Genomic DNA, 25,099 nt, shown 5'->3' with positions numbered 1-25,099 from the left:
TACCATGATGACATGACCACCTGTCTGGTAAAAAGAAGAACGCACACTACTATTATGACCAAAGTTTTATGGAAAATGTGAATGCTTCCAACTCGTGGAATTAAATGGAGGTTGGTTGTTGCTGGTGCATGATCAAACCTGTCGCAGACTGTGTACGAGGTCATCCTCCTGGGCACAGAGCCTCACAGTGTAACAGTAGCTCATGGGAAGGTATACCTGGCGACAGTGGCACCAGAGGCTTGCGGGATGCCCTGGCATCCAGCTTGGCAGCAACCTGCCAAATATTTGCGCACTTAAGTACATAACCAACTAGAACGGGCACTCGGTAGAGCGCATACCTTCGCCGCAGCTACTGTTCTGTACTTGGCATGGGAGTGTAGGGAACAGAACAACAAAAATACGATTTTGACCTTTTCGTGACCTTGACCTTGACCTTTGACCCGATTGCTCCCAAAATCTAATCAAATGTGTCCCGTATAATAACCAATCATCCCACCAAATTTCATGCAATTCGGTTGAATACTTTTTGAGTTATGCGAATAACATACACACACACACACAGACATACAAATAAATACACAGCGATCAAAACATAACCTTCCGCTTTTGCGAAGGTAACAAGCATTCTGAGTATTGCGCTGCAATACATGTCCTCTACCGGCAGTCTGTCGGCCGGAAAACTGTTGGGGAAATTACCAAAGTTCAAAGTGCCATAACTTTGTCAAAAATGATCGAAACGTCGTGAAGTTCGAAATTGATCTGTAACTTATCATGAGGAACCATGTACCAAGTTTGAAATCATTAGCATGAAGACTTTAGAAAAAAAAGTCCGGAAAACTGTTCTTTGCATGATGGACTGACAGACGGAGGGACGTAGTGCAAACCTATAGTCCCCTCCGGTGTACACCGGTAGTGGACCAATAAACGGAGGTGGGTTTGCAGTACTGCTGGAAGATCCATCCACACTTACCACATTTCAGGTAGCAAAGTGTGCATGCCATCCCAGCTGTACACGTTTAGCACTGCTAACCAGAACTTGCCCCAGGAAGGAATTCCCAAAGCTCCACCTGCAATACAAATGCAGCACAACACAGACATGGTTGTCGCACAGCAGAATCTCCTGCTCTCAATCTAAGAAACCACTCTTGGGGGTCTCGTGAAAATTTGCCGTGTAGTGGAATACAATAATCAAAGTAATAACGATTATGTCAACAAATGTCCATAAGTCCGTCCACTTGGCATGTGCAGTTGCAGAGAAATGCTGAAACTAGAAAAAAGTAATTCTAATGATCATCACTCACCTTTCTGCAAATCAGATTGATCTCAGTCTGGCTTTGTATTCCTTATACATTTTATGAAAGAATAGATGGAATAATATGGAAGCTTCAAAAACTTCCTGTGCTTTAACTTGCCTGGGAATAGATAGTCCGTCTGCTGATGTCTCATAATTAATCAACATGGATATACTATACCCACATTATTGATTGACCAATAATTTCCATTCTGTCCTTTCATCGTCATGTACATTGTGCCATGCTCTATAGTCTATACAGAGTCTACCTGGGCAGTTTCTTCATGAGGGTTATAATCCTGGACGGGTCGCCAATCCGATGCAGGACACTTGACCGAGTGTGCAGAAATTGGTAATTCGTTCATGGTGCCGATGGTACCGGTGATAGGTTTAAATATATGACATCTATCCCCTCGACCATGTTACATATACGGGCCGGAGACTACTGGACTCCTTAGAATCCATGACCTCGTTAGAAGAGTCATCAACTGATGCATCGTTTGCCGAAAACTAAGAGCCAAGCTTCTCATCCAACTCGTGGCCGACCGACCGGAGAACAAAGTCGAAGCAACATCCCCCTTTACCAACGTTGGATTGGATGTATTCGGCCCATGGATCGTCGTAACCAGAAAGACTCGGGGCGGTACAATAGACTGCAAAAGATGGGTCGTGATATTCTCCTGCCTGTGCACCAGAGCCATGAATATTGAGGTTACCGATGCCATGGACGCCTCAGCTTTCACCTGGATATTTGTTTCACTCTGTGTGCCAGTCGTATGACTGAGGTGTGACCGGGAAACAAATGTTGTCAGAACCCAAAACGAGCCGAACCAAGAACATATAGTAAGATACCTGTCAGCAAATGGTCGTACACGGTTTTTTTTGAACCTACACAAAGCATCTTTCAAACTTTGGAGGTGTTTGGGAGCGACAAATCTAAACTCTTCAGCATATTCTCGATTCAATGTTCACCCAGCTGGGGAAACATCAACTCACTCACGATATACTTACCGCCGTATGGCTGAAGCATGTGCCGTCGTAAACTCTCGGCCCATCACGACGATCTCTTCAGATGCCAATGATCCTCGGGCTCTCACTACTGCCATTCTCCTGACCCTGAAAGCCCAGCCTCTTGAAGTACCTCCTGATGACTCAATTCAGGAAGACTTGTGTGGACTGGCGACATGCTTAGTACCTTGCTGATTAGTTCTGCCTATGATGGCGAAAGGAGTACCACCAGAGCCTACAATTTTGCCAAAAGTGAAAGAGCTGACATTTCAGAGGGAGACGTAATTCTCCTTTGGCATAAGGAAGTTCCCCTGAAAAACTGGTCGCTTGCTTAAGTTACGAAGATCTACCTGAGTGACGATGGAAAATTCAGCAAGGCAGACATCGTGGTTTACATTGATAGTTCATGACGAATCTACCAGAGATCGATTTCAGAACTCGTGATTCTGGAAAAGGCACTTACCTCCAAGTCGACACTCTAATTATCAGTTAATATTCTGCATGAACTCTGAGCGTTTGTTATGCAATAAAAAATTACTGCCTCGATTTTTAGGCGGGGAGTGTAAGGGTCCTTCGAATGATTTTATTAACATGATTCAAAAAAATTCCTGGGATACCTGGGGTTTTGCACAAAATTCCTTTTGTAATTAAAGTGTGAAGATGGGTGGAGCTGAGGTTGTAAATCACCCAGTTGGGCGGAGTTTCGGCTGGAGCTCGGTCTGTGCCATGGTGGAGCTGAGGTTGTAAATCACCCAGTTGGGCGGAGTTTCGGCTGGAGCTCGGTCTGTGCCATGGTGGAGCTGAGGTTGTAAATCACCCAGTTGGGCGGAGTTTCGGCTGGAGCTCGGTCTGTGCCATGCTGCCATGAGATCTGACATGCTGCCAGATTCTATGAGGACAGGGTTGGTCGGAGCTATCTGGGTCCTGTCACTCTTGACGATCTTTGCTCCATATTCGTTAATCTTGTCTTGTTTTCACCCTCCGCAGAATCAGTCAAGTGAGTAATTAAGCATTATCATCTCTGTTTGATCGTATTCTGGATGTTTGCCGATCTCTGCATTTTGACGTTCATAATGGTTCTCATGATGCACCATTCGCCATTATTTTGCAATGTGAATTGGTATTTTCTCCTTTTATGTATACTTCGTCAAGGCTCATATAAGAGCTAACACAAAGAACATATAACAAAGGGAGCAGCAAACAAGAGGGGGTGAGAACAGGGACACCAGGAGATCTGTGGAAGAGAGATGGCTGTGGCGGGGTACACGGGATAAACAAGATGGACACTACAGGGACTTTCAGGAAAGAAAAGAGGGAATTTGAGGTAGGTGGGTTTGGGATGGATTAACGGAGGTTAACGGAGATTAATAGAGAAAAGATCAAGGTTTTGGATGGGGGAAGATAAGAGATGGTGGTGAACAGCTGTTTTAAAGTCCTGGAGGGAGGAGTGGGATTGAAAGAAGTGGGGAAGTTTGTTCCAGAGGTGGGAGAAAAGAGGAATGAAAGAGTGAAGGTGAGCAGAGAGTATTGATTTTGGCAGTTTCACCAGAAGAGGGTTGCTGGCAGATCTTGTGTTTCCGACAGAAATATTTGGGGGCGGGGGGGGGAGAAGGAAAGAGAAGGAACATAGGAGAAGGGAGAAGGAACATAGCACAGACAGAGCTGGGGGAGCTATGCCGGGAGGAGGTGGCAGAAGACAGAAACACCACCAACCTGTCTGTGGTGAGAATAAAAGGCCCTCAAAATCAGCTTCAACTCTGGAGATACCAATGATTCTGAATGCTTTGGTTTCTACAGTGTGAAGCTGAGCTCGGTGTGAGGCAGGAGCACCAGCCCACAGGAGAGGGCATTACTCCATCAAGCTATGGATGAAAGCTTTGTATATGGCGAGAAGCTCAGAAGTGCCCAGAAAGGACTTTGCACAACAGAGTATACTCAGATGGTGACTGGCTTTGGAGGCCAGCTTGGAAATGTGGTTTTCCCAGGAAAGATCATGGCAGATATTCAGACACAAAAGCTTGAGTGACAGAACTTCTTTAAGAGGATTGTTGAGAAGGTAGATGGTAGGATTTTCCAGACAGTCTTTTCGGAGGGACATAGTGAGTTGAGTACCAGTTGAGTACTTCACATTGAGTACCAGTTCACTGGTAATTCCCTGTTTGTCGTTAAAGGCGGCAAAAAGGGTTGGCGTCAGGAAGGGCATCCGGCCGCAAAACATTGCTTCAAAAAGGGGACCGAAAAACAACAACAACCACGGTTCCCGAAAAAGGCCAACCCCCGCTTTGCGGGGAAAAATGGCCTCTAAAGGTGTTTTTTTTTTATAGTGAGTGTGAGATTTGTCAGGATTTAAAGTTATAGATTGTTCTAGATTGTGATTGCGGCTTTGCAAACATCCAGTGGTTTGTTTTGTTTTTGCAGTCACCGTTGTGTTAAAGGAAGCAGTTACAAGACCCCATCTCTATGCCTGCACATGACATTTCTTTATATAATTGGTGATACACGCTGGTGAAATTAGAGATATCCTTCACTCTGAGCTATGCTTTAACTGAAACCAGTAAACCAGTCCTGTTACTTTATACCTAACTAATACCATCTGATTCTCCTTAATAGCATTCCTCATCTCTCTACACAACCGCGCAGGCCTCTATCTGCCTCTAGTTATATACCTCATTGACATGTACCAACTTACATCCAGCTCTTTCCTCAAACCTACATCACCAACTCTCTCCTCGTACACTCAAGGTTTGCCTTCCTAAAATCTAATAGCCTTACTCTACTATCCTGAACTCCAACTCTTAACAGAACCTTGCACGCACTATGTTATGATCACTTGATCCGCAAGGCTCCCATACCTCCACCACCTACACCATATTGGGATCGTTACTTAAAAGGAGGTCTAACACTGCATCCCCCTCGTGGTCTTATCTACAAACTGGGTTAAAAAATAATCCTTGGCTAGATCTAGGAAATCCTCATCTGCCCTTTCCCTGTTTTTGGATCCAATCTATTCATGTCAAGTTAAAATCCCCCTTAATCAATACTCTTCCCTTACCACATGCCCTTCTGAATTCTTCATGTACTCCTCCTTCCTCCTCTGCCCTCACACCAGGAGCCCTATAAAAGTCTCCCACCAGAATCTTACTGTTTTTACAATTCCCATTCTCCATCCATACAGAATCCTCGACATTAATTCCCTCCATCATGTCATCCCTTTCTGTCATGTAATGCTGTCTTTCACCCAGGTTTCTACACCTCCTCCCATTTTCTCCTTCCTATCACACCGACACACCTTGTATCCTTCTAATCCTGTCTTCCAGTCACTCTCCTCATTAAACCATGTCTCACTCACTGCAACTATATCGTACTCCTCGCTATATCTACTTTGGCGTAAAGATCTTCCATCTTATTATACAAACTCCTGACATTAGTATAGAATAAGTTTAACTTTTCCATTCCTGAAATTGTGTTTTCCTGCCTGGCCTTACCAATCACAAATACATCATCAATTCTTTCCTTTACAACTTTTCCACCCTTCTCAAACCTAAAAAAGTCTGAATTCCTTCCTCAATTCCCATTGCAAACCTTGCTGCCCCCTTTCTATTTAGCACGTGGCCAGCCTTCTGGAAACACTCTATTTGCCCCCGAAATGATTCCCACTGCTTCTCAAATGCAAAACCATCCCACCTACACCATTCTTCCAACCATAGGTTGGCATCTATCGCTCTGCTCATAAATTATATTCCACTTCCTAATGTTGGGAGAGTCCCAAAAACATTACCCCACAACCCTTTGCTTTCAGCTGCTTACCCAATACCCTGTATCTATTTTTCAAATCGCTGAGTAAACTTTCCCTAAATAAATTGCTTATAGGTGTACCACAACCAACATCTTCCTGCCGTGACCCGACACAATGTCATTTACCACTCCTTCAATGTTCCTAACTCCTGCTCCTTCAAAACTGCACAGAACTCTACGTTTATGATCCTTTTTGTAGAATGAAGAATCTACATATTTAATAGTTTCATCACCAACAAAAACTCTCTCCAAAAATGCAATCATACCTATCTCTATTGCTGCATCTTCACCCCTGCCTGCAGTGGTTGCACCCTCACCACTGCCTACACTCACTACCCCCACACCACTACCTGCTCTCTCTACTCCCACACCATTTCCAATCTCCTCTGCAAACGCACTCCACAAACATATCAAACTTTTCTCTCCAAATTTCTCACATTCTGATACCTGCTATCAGACCCGGATTTACGCAAGGGCAACAGGGGCATGTGCCCCGTGGCCTCCACCACCCAACCTGTCTTGTTTGGCCTGTCGTGTTCTCTTGTCAATCGAATATGACTTGCTGCGTGATATCGACTTATTGCCTGACTCAATTTGCGACTTTGCTAGTCGAAAGGCTCGTAAGGTACCTATCCATGTTGAACAGTCTCTGTCTGCGACACGTGTCAGTCACTGTCACTATCAGATCGTGCAATGTTACATGTAAGTGTCTGATTGTTGTTGTGAATTATAGTTTAGCTTATTAACCCTATATTAACCAGTATAGCAAATTTGCTACAAAAATTGAGCATTCAATGGGTATTTGACAAGTCTAGCTGGAAATTGTTTCGCTAATATAGTCTGCATTCACTTGTTCGAGGGATTTTTACTTTGTGTTGGCGGAGTCTCGTTTCATTACTTATTGTTCCATTACTCAAATTAAATCAAATGTAGCTTCGAAGTTGTAACAGTGATACAATATATTTTTGACACGCTAATTGCACGCTTTGCCAATCTTCAGTTGCGTCTGGGATCCATTGGTGATAATTAAAAGCCCACAATATACTTATAAAGTCCAATAATTTAATTCTTAGAGCCTGCAATGTTCTTTAGGCAATGATACAATTAGAAAATTGAATATGGGGACCACAGAATAGGATACGAGTTTCGGGTGCCATCAGTGAAAAAGGTTGAAAACCACTCCTTTACTTCATCCTTGATGGCAGAAAGGGCCACCACCACCCATGTGTGCCCCAGGGCCTCCACCACCATAATTCCGGCGCTGCTCGCTGTAAATGATCTATCCTTTCTTTCAACCGAATAATAACTATCTTGATGTCGCAATTTTGTCACACTTCCGACAACAATGACTACCTTCTGCTTCCACGATCCCTGATATGACCCACATCAAGCATCTATCACACCATTTGTAATCTTCTGTTCTCCTCATTTCCCTATTATCTCATTCTCAATTACACCCGATTACCTTCCCAACCAACTTCCCAAATGCCTTAACCACTAGATTTGAAGTTTAAAACCCAGTAGGCCTCACCCTGCTTCTTCCAATAAAACTTGTACAAATACCCACTAATCTGCTACGAACACAACTGCAACCTTTGTTGATCCAAAAAAAACAAACATAACTCTTAACACAAAATCACGACAAATACACAAACAACAACAACAACAACAACAACAACAGCACTCATCGTGGTCTGCTGTAGGAGCCTCTAAACCTCGATGCGAATCCTCAACCAAAAGTACCGGAAGTCTTTCTTACATAGCTTCAAACGCACCATATTTACCTCAGTTAACCCTCCACACACATAATCTCCTTATCTACAGGTCACTATCTTCTTCATCGCTCTGCTCTGCTCAGTTATCCACCAGTTCATTGGTGTTAGGTTATTTCCCCTCCACCCCATGCATTACCATTATCTTATCCTTCTGCCAACCATCACTCTTTACATACATCTTATATGAGCCACATTTCAAGAAAATATATAAAACTACAGTGCTCTGAAATGATAACGACAGTCCCACCTTTAGAGTGTAAGTTGCTCCTAGCCTGGACTAGAGAGGGGTCATCAGGTCCAACACCAAGTAGACGTAGGGCCACATAGTTGAGTGCTGTCCCAAAAACTGTGGACTTGTCTTCTATGTGCCTGCAGAATCGGACACAAAAACATGTAAATCTAGATGGTATTCATCGAATACTTATCCTGTGCAGTCAAATGGTGCGAGCCAACTCTTCTGTTTTTGAACGTTTTTTTTCTTTGATCCAATATGGCCGCCAGAACACGTGAGCAATTACATCATAAATTTATATACTCTAATATAATTGTTGCATAGATTACGCTCAATAAATTTCAAACTGATCAGGATAAGCGTTGCCCCTGTCGAATAATGAAGTCATAATTACAGCACCAATGACATCATCAGTAACATATCTTATTCCCAAAGGGGAGTACTTGACAATGAGCCATGTTTACATTTTTTCCATGGAGCGGTTTCGGAGATGTAGAGGTGCAACTTTCCCGATTTTTCCAAGATGGCGCCTGTACCACGTGACCTATGACGTCATAATCATCAGAACAATTCTACAGGAGCCGCCGCTCATATTCTGAAAATTTCGTGTTCATCGGACTAACAGTTGCAGAGGATTTTTTTTTTTATACTGATCAGATCAAGCGTTGTACTTGTCGAATTATGACATCATAATGGAGCATGACATCATCATTAACATATATTATTCCCCATGGGGTGTACTTGACAATGAGCCATGTTTCAATTTTTTCCATGGAGCAGTTTCGGAGATGTAGAGGTGCAACTTTTTCTGATTTTTCCAAGATGGAGCCTGTACCACGTGACCTATGACGTCATAATCATCAGAACAATTCTAGAGGAGGAGCCGCTCATATTCTGAAAATTTCGTGTTCATCGGACTAACAGTTGCAGAGGATTTTTTTTTTTTCACACTGATCAGATCAAGCGTTATACTTGTCGAATTATGATGTCATAATGCAGCATGACATCATCATTAACATATATTATTCCCCATGGGGTGTACTTGACAATGAGCCATGTTTCAATTTTTTCCATTAAGTGGTTTGGAAGATAGAGGTGTAACGTTTTTCCAAGATGGCGGCCATACCACGTGACCTATGACGTCATAATTATCAGCAAAAAAAATCTACAGGCAGAGGCGCTCCTAGGGTAAAATTTCATGTCAATCGGACCAACGGTTGCCGAGAAAATGAATTCTTAAAATGCAGACACGGCACATGTACGCAACTGATTGCTTAACCCCGCTTTTCACTTCGCGAGCGCAGGGTAACTAGAACGACACTTGGTAGAACACATACCTCCACCAGGTTGAACAGTTTACATTTTGTCCCACCACGTTTTATCATAATCAGTCCACAACTTTTTTTCAATATCATGTTGTATGTCATTTTTGGCCCCATCTGTCTCTCAATGGTGAAGAATTACTTGAAAATTTAAAACATCAGATGGGAACCCGGATCTTCACTAAAATCGAATCAATTTGTCCTTTTCACACAGCCAACCTCATGCCCACCAAATTTCGTCCAAATCTGGCCATAACTTTTTGAGATATCCTGTTCACAGACAAACAGACAGTCAGACAGCGGTGGATGCATAACCTTCATCACCGAAACCATGCCAAACACTTATAGAAAAGTAGAAAACACAAATAACATCATAAATATCCTTTGTTTATAAGGGAAGCTCACTGATGGAAGGAAAAGTGAACATTTAACAATGCATTCTCGAGACAATAAATAATATCTGAAAATATTGTTGGTAAAATGAGTGGAACCATTAATCTAAACACCGATGTATACAGTGCTCACTGTCGGTTAGAGCAGGAATTTGGATTTTATTCAAGGTACTGACAATAAATCGCCTACTTTTAGAGAGAGAACTAATGTCGGCAGACAGGATGCCCCGTTTAACGTCCATCCGAGGGTCGCACATACGCTGATGAATCCACCTGCATATAAAACACTGTGATGACAGTTTATTGCTGGGTCAATATTCAAACCCAGGATAGACACCTTTGGGCTATCCTGGCAGCCCTAGTTTATCAGTGATAAAGTGGACTAGATACGTGTGTGTATGTATATGTATATGTATATATATATATATATATATATGTAATATGTATGTGTGTGTATGTATTTATGTGTATGTATGAGTGTGAATACTAGGGATCATACACGTGTGCTTTCAACTTACAAGCCCCACCCACCATCCTGGAGCTGCACGGAGCGTAAATATCGGACCATCTCCTTCCGTTGGTAGTTAGATAGCTCGACTCCAGTCACATGGCAGGCAATAAGGAGGCCTATATAAAACAACACAGAAATTCATGGTAATTTGGTGTCCCATTTCTCAATGTCTCGATAGTGCTTGCTGTGAGATGCCTCAATCTATTGGAGTTAGAATCTCATAGTGTTATAGGCATTACATATGGCTCCTGTCCTGGTATAATGATGTCCAATTATTATGATTGTTCAAATCCAATTTATATCAGTGCCTTCATTCTGGAGGTTTGCATTTGGCCACAACAGACAGTTACCTCTAATTCTGTTATTGTGACGGCTTTTCCTCAACATGCCAAACAACCAACGTGGCTGTACAGTGCATGCGTACCAAGACATGGGAAATACATTGCAAAATGTACGCATTCATGATGGACCTGGTGTATATAAAATATAAAGTGCCTGAAGCTGTCATTTTAGCACGTCCCTTTTTCAACAGGCACATTTCTGTAACCCCAGAAATTGTGTTTTGTTTGTAGACAAAGTCGAGGCTCCAAGAGGAGTCCTCCATCGAGCTGCATTAAAAAAAATCTAAAGTCGAAAGTTGATGATAATCAATTGCATCCTGTTAAGGGTTTAAAATTTAAATAATCAATTCCATATACAATTTGTTTTGTTTGAAAACAACAATGTCAGCAGCAGGTTATCTAATGGGTACCTGGTAAGAGGAATAAAGGACCTCCATAGTCGCCAGGCCAGTGGCCATCCTCTACCTGCAGCAGAGAGTAAAACTTCATCCCATTGTGAGCAGCTGCTTGTGCAGTTGTAGCTTTCGGTAGATCAGGAGCCATCTTGCTCTGCAAAATCATCACATCCTTTTTCAACCTGACAGATTCCACTACAAGAACTACTTTCTACAAATTGTTACTTCACTTATAAATTTCATGGTGTCCCATTTTCATGGTGCTCATGACCTCAGTGGTGATTTATAAAGGCACGGACGGCATTCAAAAGGTTGTACAAGTGAGAAACCATAGTCTATGCTGGTCTGCTTTTCTCTTCTTCAATATGCAGGCAGTCCTCGGGTTACGAACGCCCGACTTACGAACGCCCGTACTTACGTACCAACCTCCGTAAAGCCTATTATTTAAAAAATAGTTTTTTTGTTTTGTTTTTGGGGGGGGGGGGGGGTTGTATACAGAATCGAGGCTCGTGAAAGAGCTAACATTTATCACAGAAAAAAAATCAAACAGACACACATAGTATATAATAAGGGGAGCGGTAGACAAGAGAAATATGAGAAAAGCTCTGTTCAAGCCGCCCTTGATGTTTACTTTGAGAAAATTGACCAGCACCAGGTCCATCCTCTCCAGCACCAGGTCCACCCTCTCCAACACCAGGCCCATCATCTCGGAGAGATATATCAAGGTATGATCGTTTCAAGGTTTGCAAGACATCAATTGGAACGAGAGTAAGTGTTAACCTTTAATCATTATCTTTTCTTTTCTATCTAAACAGTTTAAGAAATGTTTCTTTCATGTTTTTTATACCTACAGATGTTTTAGGTAAAATATATACCATATACTAAGACAAACATTTGACTAATTGACACGAGATGTGAACCGTACGTAACTGTGCCGACTTACATACAAATTCGACTTACAGACAGACTTAAAAACGGAACTCGTTCATAACCCGGGGACTGCCTGTATTGGAAAGTACATAAATGTATTTTATATTTATTAAAATTGTATACACCTTGTTATACTTCTACTGCTGGACTACGCGTATCTCGTTCGTATAGCTTTTGGAACACCCCACATAGAAACCTAAAGGATGTGGAATAGAGGATTGGTATATCGAGGTACCAAGAGTGCTAAAATCAATCAGCTTTCTCTGAAATAAAATTATTAAAAGAAGTTATTTTATATAAAGGTTGAAAAGTTTAAAAAACTTTTTACTTAGGTTGAAAAATTAATATGTACATTGTACATGTATTTTCATTCATTTTCATGTCGGCACATTTCTATCCAAATTTCAAGTGTATATATAGAACCTGGTGATGTATACGGATGTAAAACGCCACCAGTTGAGCACAAATTAATGCGATTTAAAAGAATCCAAAAACATAAATTGAGAAATTGAGCCTGAAACAAATTGGGAACCCTTAGCATATGTTTTTGAGCCTACAGTATCGAGACCCAGTGCTGCAAGCTCCGCCATGCTCTGCTCCCGTTCTGCAGTCAAGTGGTCGTCGACATAGCTCCATATTTGCCGTCCATCGACGCAGGACAACCTCCATCGTGCAAGGTCTGTGACAGGCTCTGTCCGGTAAGGTCCCCCACGTCTGCGGAACACCCTGGAGCACAACCAGACCCCACAGCCATGACCAGAGATCCAATCAGCATGCAAGGATGTACTGTATGTGTGGATGTCAGTATCATAAAGTCGGTATCATAGAGCATCTGGAAATGAACGTAATGTAAATCTAAATCATTGTCATCAGCGACCTCTTCTCCATTGTAGAAATATGAAATATCTTTGTGGAGTCCTGCAAAGTTTTTGCCCCCTCCCCTCCAATAAGGCAAGAGATGTGGGGGTAGTGGGAGGGACATTAAAATGAGCAATATCCAAAAAAAAAAAATCCAACCGACCGACCATCTGTCCATGTAATTTTGTGTTCGTGATATTTCAAAAACCGTTGAACATTTAGTTTTCATGTGGTGGATATCTATTCTTCATGACATTATCTCAACATGATTACATCACGGAGGTGATTGGCTGAATTATGTTGCCATGGCAACCATCTCGGTAACTTGGCTTGTGTATGCGATTTTTCCAAAAAACGTTCAAGAATTACCTTTCATATTACAAAAATCTATTTGTCGTACCACCCAAAAGGCGGTGACTTGGAGTATCAATTCCTTGGATTTTACTAAACCCCATAATACTTCAAGACTACACGAAATTGTTGCTTATCCATCACTTTATCAACAAAATCACTGGGAAATGAACCATATGATAGAGGAATAGGGATGACAACAGTGAGGCAAGCACAGACATCACTAGGGTGGATTTGTTTTGTATACAAAATCGAGGCTTGTGGAGGAGCTCGAACATAGAACCGATCAAGATGAAACATAAGAGGGAGAGTAGAGGAACAAAATAGAGGGAGACTTGGAGAAATCAGGGATGTCGAGAAGAATGAGTGCAAAATTGGGAGACTTTTATACACGTGTACAATATGACATACAGACTTGGCATTTAATATGGAATATTTTTTTTGTGGGGGTGAACTTACTTTTCAAGATGTGTTAGAACCAAAAGTTCATTGGAATTATGTTGAAATTATTCTAGATTTTGTTAATGTGACCTTTTAAAGAAACAAAAACCACATTTGACATTTTGAAGCAAATAAATTGATCCTTGAAAGTGATATAAACTGATATCGAACTCAATTCACGGACGGTACTGTGTTAAACTTCTGTACGTTTTCCAGAAGTTTCTCTTTATTTTGCACATTAGCCAAATTTTTTCGAACAAAAACAAAAGTTAAATTACGACTGGGATTACGGACAGTAAAATTACAGTTCAGTACTTCGTGTAACCCCCACGAGCATTCAGGAGAGCACGTACACGTTGAGGCATGCTGCTCACGTGATTTGCCAAGGTTTAGACAGGAATCGCTTGCCATGCAGTGACAATAGCCTGCTGCAATTCACGCACAGAGGTCGGCTGCTGGTCCAAGTGGTCGATTTGACGCGTTAATTCTGCCCACAAGTTCTCTTTCGGATTCATATCCGGGGACATGGCAGGCCACTCCATATGCTCTACACCACGGTCAGCAAGAAAGTGTTGGATCATGCGCGCACGATGAGGCCGTGCATTGTCATCTTGGAAGACGAAGTTTCCTCGAAAGGCTGCACGAGCAAATGGAAGCAATGTTTCTTCCAGAATGGCCCTGTACTTGAACTGGTTCAGGTTTCCATTCAGAACAACCAGGTCAGTTTTGCCCCCTGCATGAAAAGCAGCCCAAACGGTCACCCCACCACCTCCAGCTTGGACTCTTGGCACTATACAATCTTTGTTGTAGGCTTCATGCACTTGTCTGCGCACTCGGACGCGGCCATCTTGACAATAGACCAGAAATCTAGACTCGTCACTGAAGATCACATGATTCCAGTGTCCTGGCTGCCATTGACGGTGCTCTCTGGCCCACTGCAATCGGCGCTGGCTGTGTTGTCTGGTCAGGCATTGCTTTCTCAGCGGATGCCTGGCACGATAGCCTGCTTGAACCAGTCGTTGGTTCACTCGCCTTCTGGATACAGGCACATTTGTCAGTTGCTGCAACTCAGCCCTAAGCCGATTAGCTGACTTGGTTCGGCCATTGCGGACTAACCGGTGCAGCTGGCGATCATCCCTCCTTGCGGTTCTGCGGGGACGTCCTGGCCTCGGTATTGGAGTATGGACACCCCTCTGAGCATTTCGTTTCAGGATCTTTGACACCTGACCTTGAGTGATGCCATACTGCCGAGCAATAGCACGCTCTTTCATGCTGTAATTTCGTAAAGCCACTACTCCATGACAAACAGCATTGTCGAGTTGACGGACCATCTCCAGAAGAACCAGCAATAACCTTTGGAGACGTGCAGCAGTTGTTTTCCACTAATACAGAATGCAACAACCCTTGTATACCCGACTGTGAAGCCAATCGTCAAATGCACCTGTCCGTACATTTTGCCACGCCACCTGTGATATAATCCTGTTATTGACTTCTTGCTGCGACAGACAATCAGTGACATGTTTCTTTTAACAAATAAATCACCAAAATGTAAAAGAAACTCACCAGATTGATATACTGAGTTAAGAAAATAAACCTGTCAAGAAAAAAAAAATTCCATATTAAATGCCAAGTCTGTATATGTTACTATTAGAAGTCCGTGGTTAAAAATACCACAAGAGAAAAAAGGGAATTTTTATGCCTATGTATATATACAGTGCCTATATAAAGTCTACAACCGCTTTCAAAATTTTCACCTTTTGTTGCCTTATAGCCTGAAATTAAATTGTGTTAAATTAGACTTTTTCCACCTTTATTTACACATCATAACCCACAAATTCCAAGTGAAAAACCAATTCTACATAATTTCAGAAAATCAATTAAAAATACAAAACTAGATTATCTTGGTTTTTATTTAATTTTATCTTGGTTTTTATTGGATACTGGCTGAATGCACCCGGCGTTGTCCGGGTTCTTTTTGAATGAATTTAATCTTCTGTACATAGGTCTTACGACGATAATTCAGCTTTTACTCGTGGCCGTAGAAGATTGACTACTATAATTCAGCTCAGCTTTTAATTGCGAAATGGGCCCAGCCCGGCTGAAGCGGCCTCGACCGGCCTCACCACCTAGCCTATAACCTTCCCGGGGCCCGTCTCGACAATTTTGGTTCTTTTTGAATGAATTTACTGCTATAATTCAGCTTTTACTCGTGGCCGTAGAAGATTGACTACTATAATTCAGCTCAGCTTTTAATTGCGAAATGGGCCCAGCCCGGCTGAAGCGGCCTCGACCGTCCTCGCCACCTAGCCTATAACCTTCCAAGGGCCCGTCCCGACATTTTTTGTATTAGAGGTTTCCTCCTATCTTTCACCGTTCAGGAGATTAACGTGCGCAGACAAACAAACAAACAAAAACTTTCTTTTATATATATAGATAAGATAAGATAGTAGATAGAAGATAGACGATAGATAAAAACCACCGTTTAGAGGCCATTTTTCCCCGCAAAGCAGGGGTTGGCCTTTTTCGGGAACCGTGGTTGTTGTTGTTTTTTGGTCCCCTTTTTGAAGCAATGTTTTACGGCCAGATGCCCTTCCTGACGCCAACCCTTTTTGCCGCCTTTAACGACAAACAGGGAATTACCAGTGAACTGGTACTCAATTAGCCGACCTCGGAAGGATGACAGGCTGAGTCAACCCCCCTGGCGTTAATTCAGCGATCGACCGGGATTCGAACCCAGGATCCTAGGTATCCTAAGCCGGCACCCTAGCCGCTAACCCAACACCAGGGTAGACGATAGATAGATAGAAGATATATTGTTGCGGTTTTGGGAAACCACTAAAAAGTAATGGCAACCACCATACAGGTCCCTTATAATAGTTATTTCATAGAAGACCATTATCTTAGTCCCTTTGCCTTATTTCGGGTTATTATGCCATTATGCGTTGGGGAAAGGAAAGATAGGTGAACAAGGGATAATTTACCAGGCAATGCACCAGGCTCAAAGGCACACCATATGGTGTCCAGACTCAGAAACCCACCAATCAACGCCTGAGTCACTTTGGGGGAGCTTGTGGGGCAGAGTAACAGGCTCCACCAATAGTGAGCTGGGACACCTCCAAGATCCCCCTCCCTTCCCGCCCCCCCCCCCCACCCTCGCTGAGGGTGAACAAAGGGAGATTGAACACATTTTTGCACCCTCTTGGTTTTTGGACATTGTGGATCTAACACGTGCCTGTATTGTCTCTCTCTCACTCTCTCTGCCGGGTTCACTCACCCTCTGCACGTGTGCATCCGTTCTAGGCCAGACTCTCAAACAGGCCTCGACATGTGCGATTAGACTCTTGGTTGCTGAACTTTTTCCACTCTGCACACATGCATTCGCTCTCTGGACCTGGGTCTCTCTCTGCCGTTTTCACTGAGCATGTGTGCTCCACTCTTGGGCGTGGATTGTTGACCTAGCACATGCCTGCATGACTCTCTTTCACACTTGACCTTGTGGCTGAACACGTTTTATTGGCACTCCTCTTCGCTTTGGGCTTTGTTCATTCAGCACGTGTTCATTGTTCTCTGCTGGCTGCCGGACTCCCTCTCAGTGCACGTGTGCATGACCTCGCCTACCCATGTTTGTGCTGGAATCGCCATTACCTGTTCGTGCTGCTCAGTGGCGACACCAGGACAAGAGCGTCGTGAGGAGAGGCATCCGGAGCATCGTAGCCTTTGTGCTATCAGGTTTCCAACGTTCGTTCATTCCCTTCCCCCTACCCCGTGAATGTGTGCTGGGCACCCACGTTGTGTTTATTTGTTGCAATCATAGTAAGGCATAGAATAAGCCAAGTTCCTGCTTCTCGTCCGTTTTTCTTTCCTATTAAAATAATCACATTGCAAATATTTGTAAATAAATCAAATCGTTAAAACGTTTACCTTTTCTCTCTGTCCGTGAATGTCTTTTCCTCCATTGATCCACCATTGCTCGCACCCACGTTAACAATCGGCCGTAACGACATTAGCATTACTCCGGCGGTTACCAATGGTTTTCACTCGGCCATCTAAAATGGTATACTGCCAGAGGGTATGGTGTGTTCCCCGATTGGGACCGTCATGTGGTACAGGTATCGCGCGACGGTCCAATTGGCGTTCGTGGTTGCCGATTTGCAACTTGCTAAGTACAAAGTTATTCATGCGCAGCAGCCGCAGGTCCGGTACGTTCGGGAGGGAACGGAGGTCACCCCCCTTGTAGTAAACCCGAACCCCAATACATTGGTGCCGGCAGTGGGATTCTGCTCCGGCAACAATATATATATATATATATATATATATATATATATATATATATATATATATATATATATATATATATATATTATTTTGAATTCTCTTAATGTACTGTATTCATATTTTTCATTTATGTTTTTACATTTTTTGTTTGTTTTGTTTTGGGTTGATACGAACAATCATGACATAGGTAGGTATGCAATCACACATCTGTATCTCAGCTACCTACCATTCTTGCCAATTACCACCATCCTCTTTTATCCCCAAAGTCTACACCGACACATATCTATCTAACTCAAACTTATCTATTGTTCTGGCTGCCACCACCTTTCCAGGGAGATCATCCCATGCATTGACTATTCTCTGAAAATCAGAATGAAGAGTATGATCGAGAGAAAGGGGTCAGAAGCCAAGAGAAGTGAGTGACCCTATTATGTTTGCTAGTTGAAATCTTGTCTGCTTTGGGGATAGCTGGTGTGTGAGCTGATTATTTGTTTTGAGAGATGAAACAACACATGATATGTCAGTGATCTTTGTTGTTGATGGAACTCTGATTCACAAACAAATAAATGCAATTTATTTTGATTCATCAAAAGATGAGCATTTCTAGTATTTTATACTAAAAGGCTTTTTATATACTAGGGCATGCCCGTACTATATATAAGCTAGGACGTGCCCGTACGTGGGTGCCCGTTCCTTGCCAAAAAAAAAAAAAAAAAAAATTTGTGTAGGGGTGTGTGTGTGTAAACATCCTAGGGCGTGCCCGTACGTGGGTGCAAAAAAACATGCGTGCAAACAACAACAACAAAAAAAAAACTTTGAAACCACGTGGCAGTAACGACCACAGAACCCCCCCCCCCTCTATTTACATGAATGGTTTGGTCCATTCGCAACGACCACAGAACCCCCCCCCCCCCCTCTATTTACATGCAATGGTTTGGTCCAAAGCGAACGGCTTGCAGTGTTTGGTAAAGAAATCGCCATAGCTCGGTAACTACTTCTCCGATTAATATGAAACCTTGAAAAGGCACATCCTCGGGTCCCCAGCAATATACCTGGCAAGTTTAAAGTATATCGGACCGGTAGTTGTCGAGAAACAGCGGTCACAGACATACAAACAAACAAACAAACGTACAAACAAACATACACACAGAGATTAGTGGAATTATAGATAGATATATATATATACCACAAAAAAAAGTATGTGTCGGTACTTCGACAGACCACCAAAAAAAATGAACATATGTCACCCACAGGGTGAACCGTATCTTGCCAAAATGTGAAAATTCCGTTTTTTCGTCATGACGTCATCAAATGACGTCATAGCGTCAAACTGTTTACAGATCTGGGAAGCACTCATCAAGGGCATTCATATGAGGTATTACTCGATATGGTACCTACGATTTCAAAATTTGACCTTGGGGTCAATAATTTTCGACCTCCAGCGCTAACCATGAAGGTCAAGGCCGATCGCCACCAAAAACTAATCAGCTGAGCGCCGGACCATATACTAGATTCCCATGAAGTTTGGAGACGATCCGATCAAAGTTACTCAAAAAATTAGTGTTTCGTCGACCTCCATGATTGACCACAAAGTGACCTTGACCTTTGACCTTGACCTTCATAATTTTGTGTGCTAAAGGGTATCTCTAAAAGACTCTGATATGCGAACTTACAAGAGTTTCCAAAGGGAACTGTGCTCTACAGAGTGACCTAAACAATGCGAACTAAAGCAATACAATATACATGAAAAGTGCAGTTTTTTCGTCATAACGCCGTCAAATGACGTCACATTGTCAAACTAGTTATATGTTTGGAAAGCACTCAACAAGGGCTTCAATTTGAGGTACTACTCGATATGGTAACTGAAACTTGAAAATTTTACCTTTTGGTCAAAATTGAATGACCTTCAAAATGACCTTGAAGGTCAAGGCCGATCGACACCAAAAACTAATCAACTGAGCGCCATACCACACCCTATATACCCACCAAGTTTGGAGATCATAAGATCAAAGTTACTCAAAAAATAAGGGTTTCGTAATTTGACCTTGGGGTCAATAATTTTCGACCTCCAGCGCTAACCATGAAGGTCAAGGCCGATCGCCACCAAAAACTAATCAGCTGAGCGCCGGACCATATACTAGATTCCCATGAAGTTTGGAGACGATCCGATCAAAGTTACTCAAAAAATAAGGGTTTCGTTGACCTCCATGATTGACCGCAAAGTGACCTTGACCTTGACCTTCAAAATTTTGTGTGCTGAAGGGTATCTCTATAGGACTCTGATATGCGAAGTTACAGGAGTTTCCAATAATAACTGTGGTCTACAGAGTGATCTAAACGTGAAAAAAAAATGATTAACCACAAACAAAAAAACAAAAAAACAAAAAAATAAAACATCACCCACAGGGTGAACCGTATCTTGCCAATGTTTGGAAAGCACTCAACAAGGGCTTCAATTTGAGGTACTACTCGATATGGTAACTGAAACTTGAAAATTTTACCTTTTGGTCAAAATTGAATGACCTTCAAAATGACCTTGAAGGTCAAGGCCGATCGACACCAAAAACTAATCAACTGAGCGCCATACCACACCCTATATACCCACCAAGTTTGGAGATCATAAGATCAAAGTTACTCAAAAAATAAGGGTTTCGTTGACCTCCATGATTGACCGCAAAGTGACCTTGACCTTTGACCTTGACCTTAATAATTTCGTATGGTGAATAGTATGTCTTCATGACCAACGCACATGAAATATTGAAAGATTTTGATGAGAACTGAGGAAATAATTTTTTCATGAAAATTCCGTTTTTTCGTCATGACGTCATCAAATGACGTCATAGCGTCAAACTGTTTACAGATCTGGGAAGCACTCATCAAGGGCATTCATATGAGGTATTACTCGATATGGTACCTACGATTTCAAAATTTGACCTTGGGGTCAATAATTTTCGACCTCCAGCGCTAACCATGAAGGTCAAGGCCGATCGCCACCAAAAACTAATCAGCTGAGCGCCGGACCATATACTAGATTCCCATGAAGTTTGGAGACGATCCGATCAAAGTTACTCAAAAAATAAGGATTTCAACCTTTGACCTTGGGGTCAATAATTTTCGACCTCCAGCGCTAACCATGAAGGTCAAGGCCGATCGCCACCAAAAACTAATCAGCTGAGCGCCGGACCATATACTAGATTCCCATGAAGTTTGGAGACGATCCGATCAAAGTTACTCAAAAAATAAGGGTTTCGTCGACCTCCATGATTGACCACAAAGTGACCTTGACCTTTGACCTTGACCTTCAAAATTTTGTGTGCTGAAGGGTATCTCTATAGGACTCTGATATGCGAAGTTACATGCGAAGATATGCGAAGATATGGTACCTACGATTTCAACATTTGACCTTGGGGTCAATAATTTTCGACCTCCAGCGCTAACCATGAAGGTCAAGGCCGATCGCCACCAAAAACTAATCAGCTGAGCGCCGGACCATATACTAGATTCCCATGAAGTTTGGAGACGATCCGATCAAAGTTACTCAAAAAATAAGGGTTTCAACATTTGACCTTGGGGTCAATAATTTTCGACCTCCCGCGCTAACCATGAAGGTCAAGGCCGATCGCCACCAAAAACTAATCAGCTGAGCGCCGGACCATATACTAGATTCCCATGAAGTTTGGAGACGATCCGATCAAAGTTACTCAAAAAATAAGGGTTTCGTCGACCTCCATGATTGACCACAAAATGACCTTGACCTTTGACCTTGACCTTCAAAATTTTGTGTGCTGAAGGGTATCTCTATAGGACTCTGATATGCGAAGTTACAGGAGTTTCCAATAATAACTGTGGTCTACAGAGTGATCTAAACGTGAAAAAAAATGATTAACCACAAACAAAAAAACAAAAAAATAAAACATCACCCACAGGGTGAACCGTATCTTGCCAGGGTTTCGTTGACCTCCATGATTGACCGCAAAGTGACCTTGACCTTTGACCTTGACCTTAATAATTTCGTATGGTGAATAGTATGTCTTCATGACCAACGCACATGAAATATTGAAAGATTTTGATGAGAACTGAGGAAATAATTTTTTCATGAAAATTCCGTTTTTTCGTCATGACGTCATCAAATGACGTCATAGCGTCAAACTGTTTACAGATCTGGGAAGCACTCATCAAGGGCATTCATATGAGGTATTACTCGATATGGTACCTACGATTTCAACATTTGACCTTGGGGTCAATAATTTTCGACCTCCAGCGCTAACCATGAAGGTCAAGGCCGATCGCCACCAAAAACTAATCAGCTGAGCGCCGGACCATATACTAGATTCCCATGAAGTTTGGAGACGATCCGATCAAAGTTACTCAAAAAATAAGGGTTTCAACATTTGACCTTGGGGTCAATAATTTTCGACCTCCAGCGCTAACCATGAAGGTCAAGGCCGATCGCCACCAAAAACTAATCAGCTGAGCGCCGGACCATATACTAGATTCCCATGAAGTTTGGAGACGATCCGATCAAAGTTACTCAAAAAATAAGGGTTTCGTCGACCTCCATGATTGACCACAAAGTGACCTTGACCTTTGACCTTGACCTTCAAAATTTTGTGTGCTGAAGGGTATCTCTATAGGACTCTGATATGCGAAGTTACATGCGAAGATATGCGAAGATATGGTACCTACGATTTCAACATTTGACCTTGGGGTCAATAATTTTCGACCTCCAGCACTAACCATGAAGGTCAAGGCCGATCGCCACCAAAAACTAATCAGCTGAGCGCCGGACCATATACTAGATTCCCATGAAGTTTGGAGACGATCCGATCAAAGTTACTCAAAAAATAAGGGTTTCAACATTTGACCTTGGGGTCAATAATTTTCGACCTCCAGCGCTAACCATGAAGGTCAAGGCCGATCGCCACCAAAAACTAATCAGCTGAGCGCCGGACCATATACTAGATTCCCATGAAGTTTGGAGACGATCCGATCAAAGTTACTCAAAAAATAAGGGTTTCGTCCACCTCCATGATTGACCACAAAGTGACCTTGACCTTTGACCTTGACCTTCAAAATTTTGTGTGCTGAAGGGTATCTCTATAGGACTCTGATATGCGAAGTTACAGGAGTTTCCAATAATAACTGTGGTCTACAGAGTGATCTAAACGTGGGAAAAAAATGATTAACCACAAACAAAAAAACAAAAAAACAAAAAAACAAAAAAATAAAAACTCACCCACAGGGTGAACCGTATCTTGCCAAAATGTGAACATGAGTGACTTGCTTCAGGTCACACTGAGGTGAACAAAACTGCTATCCACTAGAAGCGACTCTTTGAGGAATGTCTGCCCACGAGATATTCCGATGATAATCGTTCTAGAGAGTGACCTTGAAAAATCCGTTTTTTCGTCATGACGTCATCAAATGACGTCATAGCGTCAAACTAGTTATATGTTTGGAAAGCACTCAACAAGGGCTTCAATTTGAGGTACTACTCGATATGGTAACTGAAACTTGAAAATTTTACCTTTTGGTCAAAATTGAATGACCTTCAAAATGACCTTGAAGGTCAAGGCCGATCGACACCAAAAACTAATCAACTGAGCGCCATACCACACCCTATATACCCACCAAGTTTGGAGATCATAAGATCAAAGTTACTCAAAAAATAAGGGTTTCGTAATTTGACCTTGGGGTCAATAATTTTCGACCTCCAGCGCTAACCATGAAGGTCAAGGCCGATCGCCACCAAAAACTAATCAGCTGAGCGCCGGACCATATACTAGATTCCCATGAAGTTTGGAGACGATCCGATCAAAGTTACTCAAAAAATAAGGGTTTCGTCGACCTCCATGATTGACCACAAAGTGACCTTGACCTTTGACCTTGACCTTCAAAATTTTGTGTGCTGAAGGGTATCTCTATAGGACTCTGATATGCGAAGTTACAGGAGTTTCCAATAATAACTGTGGTCTACAGAGTGATCTAAACGTGAAAAAAAATGATTAACCACAAACAAAAAAACAAAAAAACAAACAAAAAAACAAACATACAAGCTGACTAATACATCTTGCAAAAACTTCGTTTTGGCAAGATAACAAACAAAATGAACATATGTCACCCACAGGGTGAACCGTATCTTGCCAAAATGTGAAAATTCCGTTTTTTCGTCATGACGTCATCAAATGACGTCATAGCGTCAAACTGTTTACAGATCTGGGAAGCACTCATCAAGGGCATTCATATGAGGTATTACTCGATATGGTACCTACGATTTCAAAATTTGACCTTGGGGTCAATAATTTTCGACCTCCAGCGCTAACCATGAAGGTCAAGGCCGATCGCCACCAAAAACTAATCAGCTGAGCGCCGGACCATATACTAGATTCCCATGAAGTTTGGAGACGATCCGATCAAAGTTACTCAAAAAATTAGTGTTTCGTCGACCTCCATGATTGACCACAAAGTGACCTTGACCTTTGACCTTGACCTTCAAAATTTTGTGTGCTGAAGGGTATCTCTATAGGACTCTGATATGCGAAGTTACAGGAGTTTCCAATAATAACTGTTGTCTACAGAGTGATCTAAACGTGAAAAAAAATGATTAACCACAAACAAAAGAACATATGTCACCCACAGGGTGAACCGTATCTTGCCATTTGACCTTGACCTTAATAATTTCGTATGGTGAATAGTATGTCTTCATGACCAACGCACATGAAATATTGAAAGATTTTGATGAGAACTGAGGAAATCATTTTTTCATGAAAATTCCGTTTTTTCGTCATGACGTCATCATATGACGTCATAGCGTCAAACTGTTTACAGATCTGGGAAGCACTCATCAAGGGCATTCATATGAGGTATTACTCGATATGGTACCTACGATTTCAAAATTTGACCTTGGGGTCAATAATTTTCGACCTCCAGCGCTAACCATGAAGGTCAAGGCCGATCGCCACCAAAAACTAATCAGCTGAGCGCCGGACCATATACTAGATTCCCATGAAGTTTGGAGACGATCCGATCAAAGTTACTCAAAAAATTAGTGTTTCGTCGACCTCCATGATTGGCCGCAAAGTGACCTTGACCTTTGACCTTGACCTTCATAATTTTGTGTGCTAAAGGGTATCTCTAAAAGACTCTGATATGCGAACTTACAAGAGTTTCCAAAGGGAACTG

General features: G+C 42.3%; 2 protein-coding genes across 3 annotated transcripts in view; one reads left to right on the top strand and one right to left on the bottom strand.

Annotated features, from left to right (window-relative positions):
- MOB4 (MOB family member 4, phocein) overlaps positions 1-25,099 on the top strand; it is a 456,882-nt gene that overhangs the window by 133,434 nt on the left and 298,349 nt on the right. The gene's annotated exons all lie outside the window — the stretch shown is intronic.
- LSS (lanosterol synthase) overlaps positions 1-25,099 on the bottom strand; it is a 94,580-nt gene that overhangs the window by 54,637 nt on the left and 14,844 nt on the right. The window contains exons 2-7 of one of the 2 annotated variants that reach the window (XM_068126743.2): positions 12,550-12,718; positions 11,078-11,216; positions 10,334-10,442; positions 8,117-8,238; positions 971-1,067; positions 139-274 (exon numbers count right to left, since the gene is read on the bottom strand). In XM_068126743.2, the coding sequence (XP_067982844.2) occupies positions 139-274; positions 971-1,067; positions 8,117-8,238; positions 10,334-10,442; positions 11,078-11,216; positions 12,550-12,718 (772 nt within the window). Of the gene's footprint in view, positions 1-138; positions 275-970; positions 1,068-8,116; positions 8,239-10,333; positions 10,443-11,077; positions 11,217-11,693; positions 11,857-12,549; positions 12,719-25,099 lie in introns of those variants that run through there. The other variant, XM_068126744.2, reaches the window with a different exon arrangement.

This window comes from Myxine glutinosa, chromosome 10, assembly GCF_964187855.1.
Source record: "Myxine glutinosa chromosome 10, kmMyxGlut1.1, whole genome shotgun sequence".
NCBI lineage: Eukaryota > Metazoa > Chordata > Myxini > Myxiniformes > Myxinidae > Myxine > Myxine glutinosa.
Note: the sequence above shows the minus strand (reverse complement) of the source record. Positions and strands in the feature narration are given on the sequence as shown.